Source organism: Schistocerca gregaria, chromosome 5, assembly GCF_023897955.1.
Source record: "Schistocerca gregaria isolate iqSchGreg1 chromosome 5, iqSchGreg1.2, whole genome shotgun sequence".
Taxonomy (NCBI): domain Eukaryota; kingdom Metazoa; phylum Arthropoda; class Insecta; order Orthoptera; family Acrididae; genus Schistocerca; species Schistocerca gregaria.
In genome coordinates this window covers 281,490,370-281,503,657 of record NC_064924.1, presented here as the reverse complement: position 1 = coordinate 281,503,657, position 13,288 = coordinate 281,490,370, and the positions used below count along the sequence as shown (strand labels likewise).

General features: G+C 39.8%; 1 protein-coding gene across 9 annotated transcripts in view; it reads left to right on the top strand.

Annotated features, from left to right (window-relative positions):
• Window positions 1–13,288, top strand: part of LOC126272172 (uncharacterized) — a 483,755-nt gene that overhangs the window by 436,046 nt on the left and 34,421 nt on the right. For all 9 annotated transcript variants that reach the window (XM_049974815.1, XM_049974816.1, XM_049974814.1 and 6 more), the window contains 3 exons: window positions 3,028–3,114; window positions 7,598–7,762; window positions 8,271–8,453. In XM_049974815.1, coding sequence (XP_049830772.1) covers window positions 3,028–3,114; window positions 7,598–7,762; window positions 8,271–8,453 — 435 coding nt within the window. The remainder of the gene's footprint in view (window positions 1–3,027; window positions 3,115–7,597; window positions 7,763–8,270; window positions 8,454–13,288) is intronic.

Sequence of the window (13,288 nt, the reverse complement as noted above, 5' to 3'; positions counted from 1 at the left end):
CGAACTTCCCTACCATGCTCAAGCTTCCCACACCCTGACCTGTAGATCATTATCCTTTTGTTGGTCATTCAATCTTTTTCCCATTGTCACCTCCCCTTCGGCAGTCCCCTCCTGGAGATCCAAATGCGGGACTATTCCAGAATCTTTTTATCATTGGAGAGATCGTCATGACTGTTTTGCAGTTAAAGTCCACATGGCCTGTGGATACATGTTAGATCTCCTTAATGCATCGGTTCCCATTGCCTTCTGAATCCTTATGCTGTTGATCATTGCTGATTCTTCTGCCTTTAGGGGCAATTCCCAACCCAAGGACAAGTGTGTTCTCTGAACCTCTGTCTACTCCTTCACCATCTTTGACAAGGCCATCGGCACATAAAAGATTAATTTCTTTCTAACACACAGATTGTACCAAAAGATAGATGAACATAACACCTTTTGGTCATTATATATAATATGCTATCAGACCAAGACGCTGCTATATTAGATTGTGTTGTTTATTAAAATATGCCTATTTCTGCCTGCTTGTCATCTCCATGTTATCTCCAGAAAGTAAATCATTTGGTACAATATTTCAAATTTTGAAGTAGATAATTTAGCATATTGTAGAATTATTGTTTGCTGCATACAACAGGTGGTCTTGAAATGTACATGAAATAGACGACTGAGAGACAGTTGCTGTCACATTACTGTATAAGTAGTAATAACCATATAGCATTGCTGGCTCACTTGTCAGTAGAGCTGTCAAGTAACATCATTATGAAATATGAGGGTAGTTTGAAAAGTTCTCGGAATCACCCCGAGAGGTCAGTACTAGCGCAACAAGTTGTCCACATGATATTCATTGAACTGTTGCCTGTAAACATGTGCTACGTCAGTGTTCTTGGAAGAGAGCTATGGTGTTGGCGTGGCTCTGTTGTTGTTCCCATGTAGTGATTTGCAAAAAAAAAAAAAAACAAGATTCGAGTAGTGATTAAGTACTTTGTAAAGAAAGGTATGAAAGCACAGGACGTTCATGCCGATTTCCAGAATGGACGTTCATGCCGATTTCCAGAATACACAGGGAGACTCCGCTCCTTCTTATTCAACTGTTGCCAAATGGACAAACGAATTTAAATTTGGTCGGGAGAGCTTAGATGATGATCTGTGCAGTGGTCGGTGAAGATGTATCACTACTCCAGAAATTATAGCAAAAGCATGCAAAATGGACATGGAGGATCGCCAATTGAAAGTGCGTGAAATTGCTCACGTTTCCCAGATGTCATCTGAAAGGGTATATCACATTTTAACTAAAGAAATAGAAATGAAAAAATTATCTGCAAGATGGGTGCTGCGACTCTTTGTGTGATGTGATACACACGTGTCGCCGCCATGGTAAAATTACGCGAACTAAGGTATGAATTGTTGCTACACCCACCTTATTCACCTGATGTGGCTCCATCAGACTTCCATCTTTTCCTGAAACTGAAAGTTTTTCTTGGTGGATGAAGATTTACTTCAAACAAAGAATTGATAGCCGGAGTTGACAACTATTTCGCAGGCCTGGAGGAAACTTGTTTTTGAGATGGGATCAAAGCACTGGAACATCGTTGGACCAAGTGCATTAAACTACAAGGAGACTACTTTGAAAAATTAAAAAAGTACTTTTTTTCCTCTCTTCCGTTCTGAGAACTCTTCAAACCACCCTCGTAAACGTTCTTAATTTGACAACTTCACAAATTACTGCTCCAGCAAAAGTTTACAGCTACTATAGCCTCACTAGCATCAAAGGAACAAACTTAGTAGTGTGAAAATACCCGAGACGTCGATGTCATATGGATTTCAAGAGCACCTTATGTACATAGGAAACAATAATTCTATAATACATTAAATTATTTACTTCAATGTTTGAAATGTTGAACCAAACTATATACTTTCCACAGATATCTCGAAGATGATGTCGCACCAAAATAGGCCTTTTGTAATAAACAATATGGTAGAACATAGCAATATCTTGATCTCGTAGCACAATACATAATGTCCTTACAAGACCTAAGCAATGCAATGGGCCAGATGAGTACAAAAAAGTTTGACCACTTGTGTTGAATTTGTAAATTGGAACAAAGTTACCGAGAAAGGTGGTGGAATGGTTAGCACACTGGACTCCTGTACGGAAGGCCGATGGTTCAAATACCCATCTGGCTATTATGATTTAGGTTTTCCATGATTTTCCTAAACCACTTAAAGCAAATGTCAGGACAGCTCCCTTGAAAGGCCACAGCCAATTTCCTTCCCCAATCAGTTTGTGCTCCATCTCTGATGATCTGCCTATCTTTCTTTGAACAAAGTATAAAAAGCTGTAAAATTTGGGAATAGTGATAAGATGAGATTTCCATAAAAGATTCATATTTCAGTTAATTTAGATTAATTACACATCATTCATTAGAAATATGACAAAGCCAACTTTGATAATTTCTCACATTCAAAAAATTTCTGAAACACCCAAAATACAGGAGCTGATAATGGCCTGAATTTTGTAGAATAAGCTAAAACTCAATTTCATGATATTATAGTTAGTTGATAGGTCTGCTGGCAGTGTATCAGATAGGATTAGAGTTATCCACTTCACATTACAACAACAATGGAAATTCCAAGAGAGAATAACACATAAAATACATAAAAGGCAACCACTTAGTATTTACACTAGCGTTCGAGCTCTTGTTCTTTTTCTAGTAAAAATATGCGCATTCTCTGTCGCACACCCACACTCTCACATCCTTGGTTATGGATGAGAATGTTTGGTTGTCTTGTGTGGTTGTGTGTGAGAATGTGAATGTGTGTGTCCTTTTACTAGAGAAAGAGCAAGAGCTCAAAAGCTAGTTGAATACTGTATTGTGTTGAGTGTTTCTATGCACCTTACATTGGTGCACATTGTATTAACTAACAGAAGCTAGAATGTTTTAGTTCTTTTATGCTCATAGTTCTTAGTTTTATTATGAGTGCTGTCACTTCAGATTGTGTTGGTATAAAGTGGCATGTGTGTTTTAATAGGCTCCTGAGGGGGAAACTCAGCCCAGCACTGAAGTGGACTTGTTCATCTCAACTGAGAAGATAATGGTGCTAAACACTGATCTCAAGGTACAATGCATTATTTTATATGACAGTACCTTACAACTAAATAACATTGAAATCCAGGGACAAGACTTTTGCAAATTCGCATACTATGTAGCAGAAGCTGTTTATCACAAATTTCTCTTTGTGTGTGTGTGTGTGTGTGTGTGTGTGTGTGTGTGTGTGTGTGTGTGTGGTGAAAGGGGGGCAGTACATGTTTCCTAATGCTCTGAAGATCCACTTACGTTCTCAGTTGTGTTTGCTGTCTGAGTTATCGGCCGTCTTGGCAAACGACTTGAAAACTGTCAACCATGTTTTACTTTTCCTCTATTTCTCTGTGGCGTATTTTATGGCCCTTTCTCAAAGTTCCTGTTTTTAGCTGTCTTTTTGTCTGTCAATTGAGTTTAATGCGTAGTCATATTTAACTTCTCTCTCTCTCTCTCTCTCTCTCTCTCTCTCTCTCTCTCTCTCTCTCTCTCTCTCTCTATGTTCTACAGTTCTCACACGAGTGTGTATGATGTGTATGACCATAGATGTTTTTGCACCCTGAAAACAAAAACAAAACAACCGTTTCCTAAGTGTCTGAATGTTGCTCAGTTCCTCTTGTTTTTTGCATGTAGTGGATTGTTTGGAAATACACATACAGGTACATTTTAAACTGTGTAATTTGGCTGCTTACAGTATTTAATTTTTGTCATCATTTTTAGTGTGTGGAAATTGGTGTGTAAAGGTGGATCACTTAAATATAAATAAAGATGATTGTGCTTGAATTTGAACAAAAGATGTGTTTTTGTCGCTAGAAATTATTTCCCTTTTCCCTTTGTTATATAAACACCCCTTTCTTTGTGTCCATTTACTAAATATACACTCCTGGAAATGGAAAAAAGAACACATTGACACCGGTGTGTCAGACCCACCATACTTGCTCCGGACACTGCGAGAGGGCTGTACAAGCAATGATCACACGCACGGCACAGCGGACACACCAGGAACCGCGGTGTTGCTCGTCGAATGGCGCTAGCTGCGCAGCATTTGTGCACCGCCGCCGTCAGTGTCAGCGAGTTTGCCGTGGCATACGGAGCTCCATCGCAGTCTTTAACACTGGTAGCATGCCGCGACAGCGTGGACGTGAACCGTATGTGCAGTTGACGGACTTTGAGCGAGGGCGTATAGTGGGCATGCGGGAGGCCGGGTGGACGTACCGCCGAATTGCTCAACACGTGGGCCGTGAGGTCTCCACAGTACATCGATGTTGTCGCCAGTGGTCGGCGGAAGGTGCACGTGCCCGTCGACCTGGGACTGGACCGCAGCGACGCACGGATGCACGCCAAGACCATAGGATCCTACACAGTGCCGTAGGGGACCGCACCGAGGCTTCCCAGCAAATTAGGGACACTGTTGCTCCTGGGGTATCGGTGAGGACCATTCACAACCGTCTCCACGAAGCTGCGCTACGGTCCCGCACACCGTTAGGCCGTCTTCCGCTCACGCCCCAACATCGGGCAGCCCACCTCCAGTGGCGTCGCGACAGGCGTGAATAGAGGGACGAATGGAGACGTGTCGTCTTCAGCGATGAGTCGCTTCTGCCTTGGTGCCAATGATGGTCGTATGCTTGTTTGGCGCCGTGCAGATGAGCGCCACAATCAGGACTGCATACGACCGAGGCACACAGGGCCAACACCCGGCACCATGGTGTGGGGAGCGATCTCCTACACTGGCCGTACACCTCTGGTGATCGTCGAGGGGACACTGAATAGTGCACGGTACATCCAAACCGTCATCGAACCCATCGTTCTACCATTCCTAGACCGGCAAGGGAACTTGCTGTTCCAACAGGACAATGCACGTCCGCATGTATCCAGTGCCACCCAACGTGCTCTAGAAGGTGTAAGTCAACTACCCTGGCCAGCAAGATCTCCGGATCTGTCCCCCATTGACCATGTTTGGGACTGGATGAAGCGTCGTCTCACGCGGTCTGCACGTCCAGCACGAACGCTGGTCCAACTGAGGCGCCAGGTGGAAATGGCATGGCAAGCTGTTCCACAGGACTACATCCAGCATCTCTACGATCGTCTCCATGGGAGAATAGCAGCCTGCATTGCTGCGAAAGGTGGATATACACTGTACTAGTGCCGACATTGTGCATGCTCTGTTGCCTGTGTCTATGTGCCTGTGGTTCTGTCAGTGTGATCATGTGATGTATCTGACCCCAGGAATGTGTCAATAAAGTTTCCCCTTCCTGGGACAATGAATTCACGGTGTTCTTATTTCAATTTCCAGGAGTGTATATTAAAGTTCTGTGAAACAGTACACCAGATTCCATAGCTTTTCAATCCACAGTTGGAAGTTATCCACAGTTGGAAGTTATCCACAGTTGGAAGTTATCCACAGTTGGAAGTTATCCACACTGTGAAATTCATCAAAACATTTTTGAATAATAATTTCCCCTTTGAACAAATCTTACACTGTCCAGCAAAATGAAGTTCATATGTAATTTTCTAAGACATTAAAACTGTGCACCATACCAGAACATAAATTACTGGTCCCTGTGTTTTGCAGATGAGGTTCATGCAGTGTTATGGAGGCACACCTCACTGTTTTCAATTTGCTGGTATCTTTTCTCCTACTTTCCAAACTTGACAGAAGCTTCATGTGTTCTCATACAATTTTTATCTGCCAAAAAGATTCAGTTTACCTGCTTCCTTCTAAGTGCCTAGACAGTATCCTGTTTCAATAGACCGGTTAATTCCTCTAGTTGAAAGGTACTATAGTGTGTTAGAAACCCTTTTTTTGTTATTGTAGGCTGGCCGTTGTGGCCGAGCGGTTCTAGGTGCTTCAGTCCAGAACTGCGTGTGCTGCTGCTACAGTTGCAGGTTCAAATCCTGCCTCAGGCATGGATGTATGTGATGTTCTTAGGTTAGTTAGGTTAATGTAGTTCTAAGTCTAGGAGACTGATGACCTCAGATGTAAAGTCCCATAGTGCTTAGAGCCAGTTTTGCTATTTTAATGGGTAATGCAGTACATGCTTGTGTAAAAGAATTTTAAGATTTTTCTATTATTTCTACATCTGGCACCATAGTTTTATTCAGGCTAAGAAAAGAACTAATTATTCTAACTAGGAACACAAGTAAACACACAGCCATGAAAGAGAGAAAATTCATTGGGTCACAGAATGACATGATCAGGAATACAATCACAGTAGTGTAAATGTCTTGAACACATTTAACAGTTGAGGGCCTGGAAGCCCTTGCATGCTCGTCTAAAGATGCAATCCACGTCTAGGTCGCTATTGTAGTGCTGTGAGCACATGGCGAACCTGATGATGGTAGTCAGTAACTGAGCTGCCCCTGGCAGCTGCCTCGAGGTTCATCGTTGGAATGTTGGTACACACTGCACTTGCCATAATGGCCCAATATTCATGCGCTTTGGGTGGTAGGTGTGGTAACCAGCAAATTACTACACAAATACTACTGGAAGCCATGATCGTTTGTGTACTCTTGTATGTGTGTGCCAGTAGTGCTAAAAATTCTGTATCCAGAGAAGATAAGTACTGGTCAACAATTCTGCGTCATAATTTTATAGTTTTTTAAAGTGAATTTTCTTTATGATAAATAGCTTAGATTTCTGGCTGCACAGCAAGATACACAGTATAATAGTTTGTAAAATTAGGACTTTACTTATGTTTGTTCATTATGTGGATGTCTGTTCATAGCTCCACAATATTTCTGTATGTATGTTACTAACTGCAGTAATCCATTTCAGTTTGCTTTAATTGTTTTTAAACTCTGACAGTACTTACTCTTCACTGAATGATTTTAATGTATGTTTTCAAATGCTTCACTATTTTCGTATTTAATAACAAACATAATGTTTGTGTTAGATGAGTTATACTGACATTTCAGCAGCTGCAACTAATTGTCATAATTACTTGTTTATTTCATATCGTGATAAAGTATTATGTTGATTAACATAAGATTGTTACTAAATGTTTTAATGACACAAAACTGTAGAAATACATTAAATATTTGATAATCTAACCTATATTGCATTCGTCTGTATTATGCAGCAATATTGATCTTGCCCCATGCAATTCTTCACACGCTTATACTGAGGATCGCAGGACACAATATGAAGGTTGGGGAGAGTTGGAAGGGGCAGAAGTGGGATGTTGAGCATTGCTGCAACAATATTTATATATTCAGTTTCCCATCCTTCTCTTTCTCTATTTTATAATAAAAAAAAGTAATAGCTGAGTTAGTTATGTGTTACGTGTCATATTAGTTTCAGAAGTGTGTAATGTGCTGTTGTAATCAGAGTGTTGATAGTGTCTTCTAAATTTAGGGTTGTATGATGTTAATGTATATTACTGTTTATGTATGTTTGTTTCCTAGACTTCACAGCATCCAGTGAACAAATTTATCCTACTATGCTACAAAGTATTTTGTATCTCTGTGTGCCCTTACTTTCTCATTCTCTTGTTGCTTATAATACTTGAAAAATTATGTTACAGGAAATCATGATGGACCATGCACTGCGCACCATATCTTACATAGCAGATATTGGTGATTTGGTTGTGCTAATGGCAAGACGACGCTTCGTGCCACACGAAGTGGATGAACCACCAAAGATAAACCGAACTCCCAAAATGATTTGTCATGTCTTTGAGAGTGAAGAGGTTAGTACATTTCCTGCAAAGTGAAGTTCCCTGACTGATTAAAAAAATTAAATGGGGAGCATTGTGTACAAATAACTGTAAAACTGATGATCATTTATCGTAATAACAAAGTGCAAATCACACTAATGAGACTTGGTGGGAATAATTAGAAATGGAGTGACTGCTTAAAAATTGATTTTCTTGAATGCATTCAGTAAACCACTGAAGCTGTGATTTGTGAGCAACATTACAAGTGCATTGTGTTATGGCAGAGAGTCTCTTTTATTTTATATAGTGCTAGGTGAAAAACTGAAGAAAGTGTAAACTGAGAACAGAAACTATAGTCCTAAAGAATAGAGTTCTTCTCAGAACACATTGTACATAATAGTAAACAAGAATGATAGGAAACGTATTAGTATTATTAAATATCGTAACCCAAGCATTAAAAACACAGTACCCTGCATGCAAAAATCATTTAGTATAAATATTGATGTCAGAATTGTTATTACAGATTTATTATTTTCATTAGGCCCAGTTTATTGCACAGTCAATTGGACAAGCTTTTCAAGTGGCATATATGGAGTTTCTTAAGGCAAATGGCATAGAAGATCATAGCTTTGTGAAAGAAATGGATTACCAGGAGGTGCTCAATTCTCAGGAGATATTTGGTGATGAGCTACAGATGTTTGCCAAGAAAGAGATGCAAAAAGAGGTAAAAGAAAAATAATTGTTGTGGTTATGGTATAAATGTAGACAGTACTACAGTTTTTATTTGTGTGTGTGTGTGTGTGTGTGTGTGTGTGTGTGTGTGTGTGTGTGTGTGTGAATTTTTGAAGAATTAATACTTTTTATTCACACTGCAGAATTGCCCTTTAAATCAATGTATGTGAATCAGCAATTGGCTAAGAAAAACTACACAAAGTACAGCCTCATACAGAGAAGGAACTAAGATGCAAAAATTCCAAAGAAAATGGAAACACATGTCATAAAGAACAGCTGTCAGTTAAAACTAAAAGCAATCCATAGTAATGCCACTAGTCTTTGCATTAGAACAAAATTTTGTAAGCTGATGACTAGTAAAATGCACCGTAAGAATGGTAATGAAAATTCTTTCTTTGTTATGCCATCTTAAGGGGGCTTCATTTAAGCTTTATATTTGGTTTGACAATTTGACTTCTTTCCCAAAATCTCTTCATGATTCACTTACATTATTTTATCCTGTTGTTGTGATCATGTCTTACCAGTATACTTTTTAGCTTTTTAAAGTTCCAATAGCTAGACAATTTATAGAGATTTTCTTTCTGATGTTCATATCTTGTAAATTTGCTCTAGTTTCTCCTAAGCAGTTGATACTACCTCTTTTGAATTAATAATGTTGGTGTATCTGTTGGTATCTATCCTATAAATATAGTCATAGAATTTCAGTTGTCACTTGCACAATATGTTTGCGAACTTATCTATTAGCATGTAGAAATCAGATGTTGTAATGTTGCAGTATTACTCTGCGCATTACGAGGTATGTCCACGAAGTAAGTTCCATTTGGTTATTTAAAACAAACATGTACAGATACAGAAAAAATATTTATTGTACAAAAAATCCAAAATTTTGTAGGCTCTTGTCATAGTGTGGCAAAAGTTTTTGCGTGCCTTCTTCATAGAAGGTTGTTGCCTGTTTATTCAACCATGTGGTAACATGTTCTTACAGCTTGTCATCGTCGTTGAAGAGTTGACCAGCAAGAACAGGTTTTAGGTGTAAGAAGAGATCAGTCATGTGAAGTGAGGTCTGGGCTGAATGGAGGCTGATCAAATGTGTCCCAGTAAAATTCCTGTAACAGTTGTTTGGTCACATTCACTGTGTGAGGTCAGGCATTATTGTGGAAAACACCACCACCTTTTGACAGTAATCCTCGGCGCTTGTTCTGTATTGCGCGGCCTAATTTCTTGATGGTTTCGCAGTAACCATGTCCATTGATTGTTTGGCATCGTGGTAAGAAATCAATCAGCAAAATGCGTTTTCTGTCACAAAAACTGGTGCACATGACTTTTCGAGATGTCAAGATTTGCTTAGGCTTAACCTTCATTGGGGATGAAGTGTGTGTCCATTTCATTGATTGACGTTTTGTTTCAGGGGTGTCGTATGTTACCCAAGTTTTATCCCCTGTGACTATCAGTGAAAGAAAACAATTGCCTTCTTCATTGTGGTGTGTCAAAAACTGAAGTGCACTGCCCATCCTTCGTTTTTTGTGTTGTTCAGTAAGAATTTTGGGTACCCAACATGAGCAAAGTGTTCGAAATTTCAGTTTTTCAGTAAAAATTTCATGAATTAGTGATTTTGAGATTTGTGGAACTGCCATAGCAAGGGCACTAAGTTTAAACTTATGATTGTGCTTAAACTTCTCTTCAATTGTGTGAACCAGTTCATCAGTAACCACAGATAATCGTCCACTTCCTTCTTCATTGTGCACTTGATCACGTCCTTCATTGAACAGTCTGACCCATCTTCTAACCATTTAATCACTCGTAGCATTTCGTCCATAAACCTTGCAGATTTGCCAATGAATTTCCTTTGGTTTAATTTTCTTTGCCTATAGAAAACAAATCACAGATCTGATTTCACATGCAGTGGGATTTTCAATTATGTCTGATATGATAAAGAAGCACTACAAACCACACATCGGCAACGGCGATCTGAAAATGGTGTACATGTCTTCTCCTTGAGTCAGAGTAACTGCAATCGTAGTGCTGCTGCAGATAGAAATAGAAACAGAACTTATTTTGTGGACAACCCTCGTATTATTATTATTATTATTATTATTATTATTATTACTACTACTACTACTACTACTACTACTACTACTACTACTACTACTTTTTCCTTTTTCCTATAGTTGCTCAAAGTGATTCTGGGTACTGTTTAAAGTTTGATAGGTCTTCCTAAGTTTCCACTGTTTTCATCCCGTATATGAAGGAGGGTACCAATAAAATTGTCCCATACTCCATCTTTAGTAGAAATTTGCTGCTACTTTCATGCAAATTTTCCTCGTAATGGGTTTGCTTGTGACATATCCATAGCCCTGTATTATATGCTACTAATATTTTTGTTTCTGTGGCAGATTTAGTTTTGTTCTTTAATTTTTGCCATGCTTGCAATATCATCAATGAAAAACTAAGCATTGTATATTAATTTTGCGGCCAGAATTGCCATTGTTAATGCCTTTCAAATATTTTCCCATTCTCTTACAACTCCAAATTGTGGACAAATACTTATGTGAAAATGCATTATTGATACCATTGTAATCAACAAATCAGCATGTTTATATTCAGTGTAGCTTAAAAATTAAAATTTCATATCATAATTGTTTACTAGTGTACTGATAGGGTTGAGTGACCATGTATGTGGTGGGAATAATGCTACGTAAGGAATGTCTGGCGGTGGAAAGTACAGTCTAGTTTCATGATAGGATCAAAAAGGGGTGGCCTGTCATTCTGGGTATCAACTTATAATTAGTTGTGAATTTTTAATCTGCATGCGAGAATATTACAGATGAACTTCCATGTGATCAGACTTGTAATTATTATTTGCTTGGCCCCCAATTAAGCACTCTCACTCTCACTTTCACCACCTGTTGTGTAGAGTCAGTCCAGCAGTGATCCGACACGTCTATAATTTAGTTACAGCTTAGGCAGCTGCAGATAAGCAGTGTCAGGAACATGTAGAACCAGCAAAGGATTTGATGAGATGAACATCAGCATCCGAGTCATATATTTGTAAAGTAAGAATCTGATTCGGTAGCAATGAGAATTTATTTATTAAATAATGAAAAATCTGGGATGGAATAATGACAATCATTACTTTAGAAAGTTGAGCTTGCTTACTCCCATTTGTAAGCGAGCTACGAACAGCTAGCAAACCAAGTCATTGCGTCCAGCAAGGGGCTCAGCCTCCTTGCTGGCCTCGATGACTTGCTCAGCAGGCTGCTTGTAGCTCCCTTACACTTCCAAGCATGTAAGCTGAACTTTACATTTTGACTGGCCTAACTGCCATACATATAGGATTGTTTTCAATTAATTGTCAGCACCTAAGGATTGATAATGCTTTGAAATTGGTTGTGCAGTTATAAATTTTCATTACAATTGAAGCAGATGTTGCTTTACAAATAATGGAGTAGTAGCATTTGGTCACCTCTTGACAGTCGGAAAGCCACATCATGTCATTGCGAACATTGTTTCTCCAAACGCTTGCAAGATCCCAGGCTGTTGGTTTTATAACAGGCTGTAGAATATTTTTGCCTCAGGTCGTCACATCACAAACTAAATATTTTGTAGAATTTTTGCAGTGTCTACTTGTGAGAAACACTCTTCTTGTGAAAAATACCAACATTAACTATGGAGTGCTTGAAGCAATTTCAGTCAGTAACGAATCACTGAATAGGAGAGGTGTTGAACTGCGAATGGACACTTAAACTTTGCTTGTTTTTGTACGAATTCGGTTTCAAGCTAGATGTAATGCATGCGCACGTGGCTACAGCAGGGAGAGTTGGGGGAGGGTAGCTGATAGCTGCATGGAATATGGGGAAAAGAGAAAGCAGGTGAACACCAGCACCTGGCGAATTCGGGAAGCACACAACAGTGATAGAGAAGTGGATTGGGAGGGGTTGACTGAACGGAGGAAGGGGAGATGGGGCAAGAGGGTGTGGGTTCTGGGTGAGTGAACTTAGGCTCTTGGGATAGTGTGGAGGTGGGTGTTAGACAGGAGGCTAGAAGAGGTTGAAGCCAGGAGGGTTATTGGAAGGAAGGATGTGTAGGAGGTGCAACTAGCATTTACGTAGTTCAGAGGAGCTGCTGGTATTGGGGGAGGGTAAGAGGCAGGGGCGAAGGATCTAGATTGAATGGGTTGTGAGGCAGCCGTTGAAATCGAACATTTTGTTTTCGGCAGCATTTTCCACTACTGGATGGTCAGATCTGTTCTTGTCTACAGTTTGGCAGTGGCCATTCATTCGGTCATTCGGATATGCATGTGGTACACCACAGTCACTGCAAATGTGATGTCCTGGTGCTGTGTATTTGCTCAGCACCCTGTGGACATACAGGGGGTGTGTGTGTGTGTGTGTGTGTGTGTGTGTGTGTGTGTGTGTGTGTGTGTGTTGCATTTTTAATCATAAATTATTTACAAGCACTTTACGTATATGATTTAATATGTGAAAACATTTGCTGTTGGAGCAAGACCCTCTAAGTACTCTTACAGATAATGTGAGGGAGTGAAGGTGGGGGCATTTATCAAAAGCAAATAATATTACTGTCCCTTCCAAAGTTTTGGGGTTTGCTAGTCTAATTGCTGTCAGTCCTGATTAACTCGGAGTTTCTCGTAGTGACATGCTTCAGTGAAATCTTCTTGGTTTTCAAGCAGTGTCATTTCAAATAAAACACTTGAGCCCTCAATGACTCTCTCTGTCATCATTGTCAAGAATAAAAACAGCTGATGCTTGGGCTGGCACAATTTCAGCATTTTGCATCAATCAGATAGGACAGAAGCTACACATGAGCAGG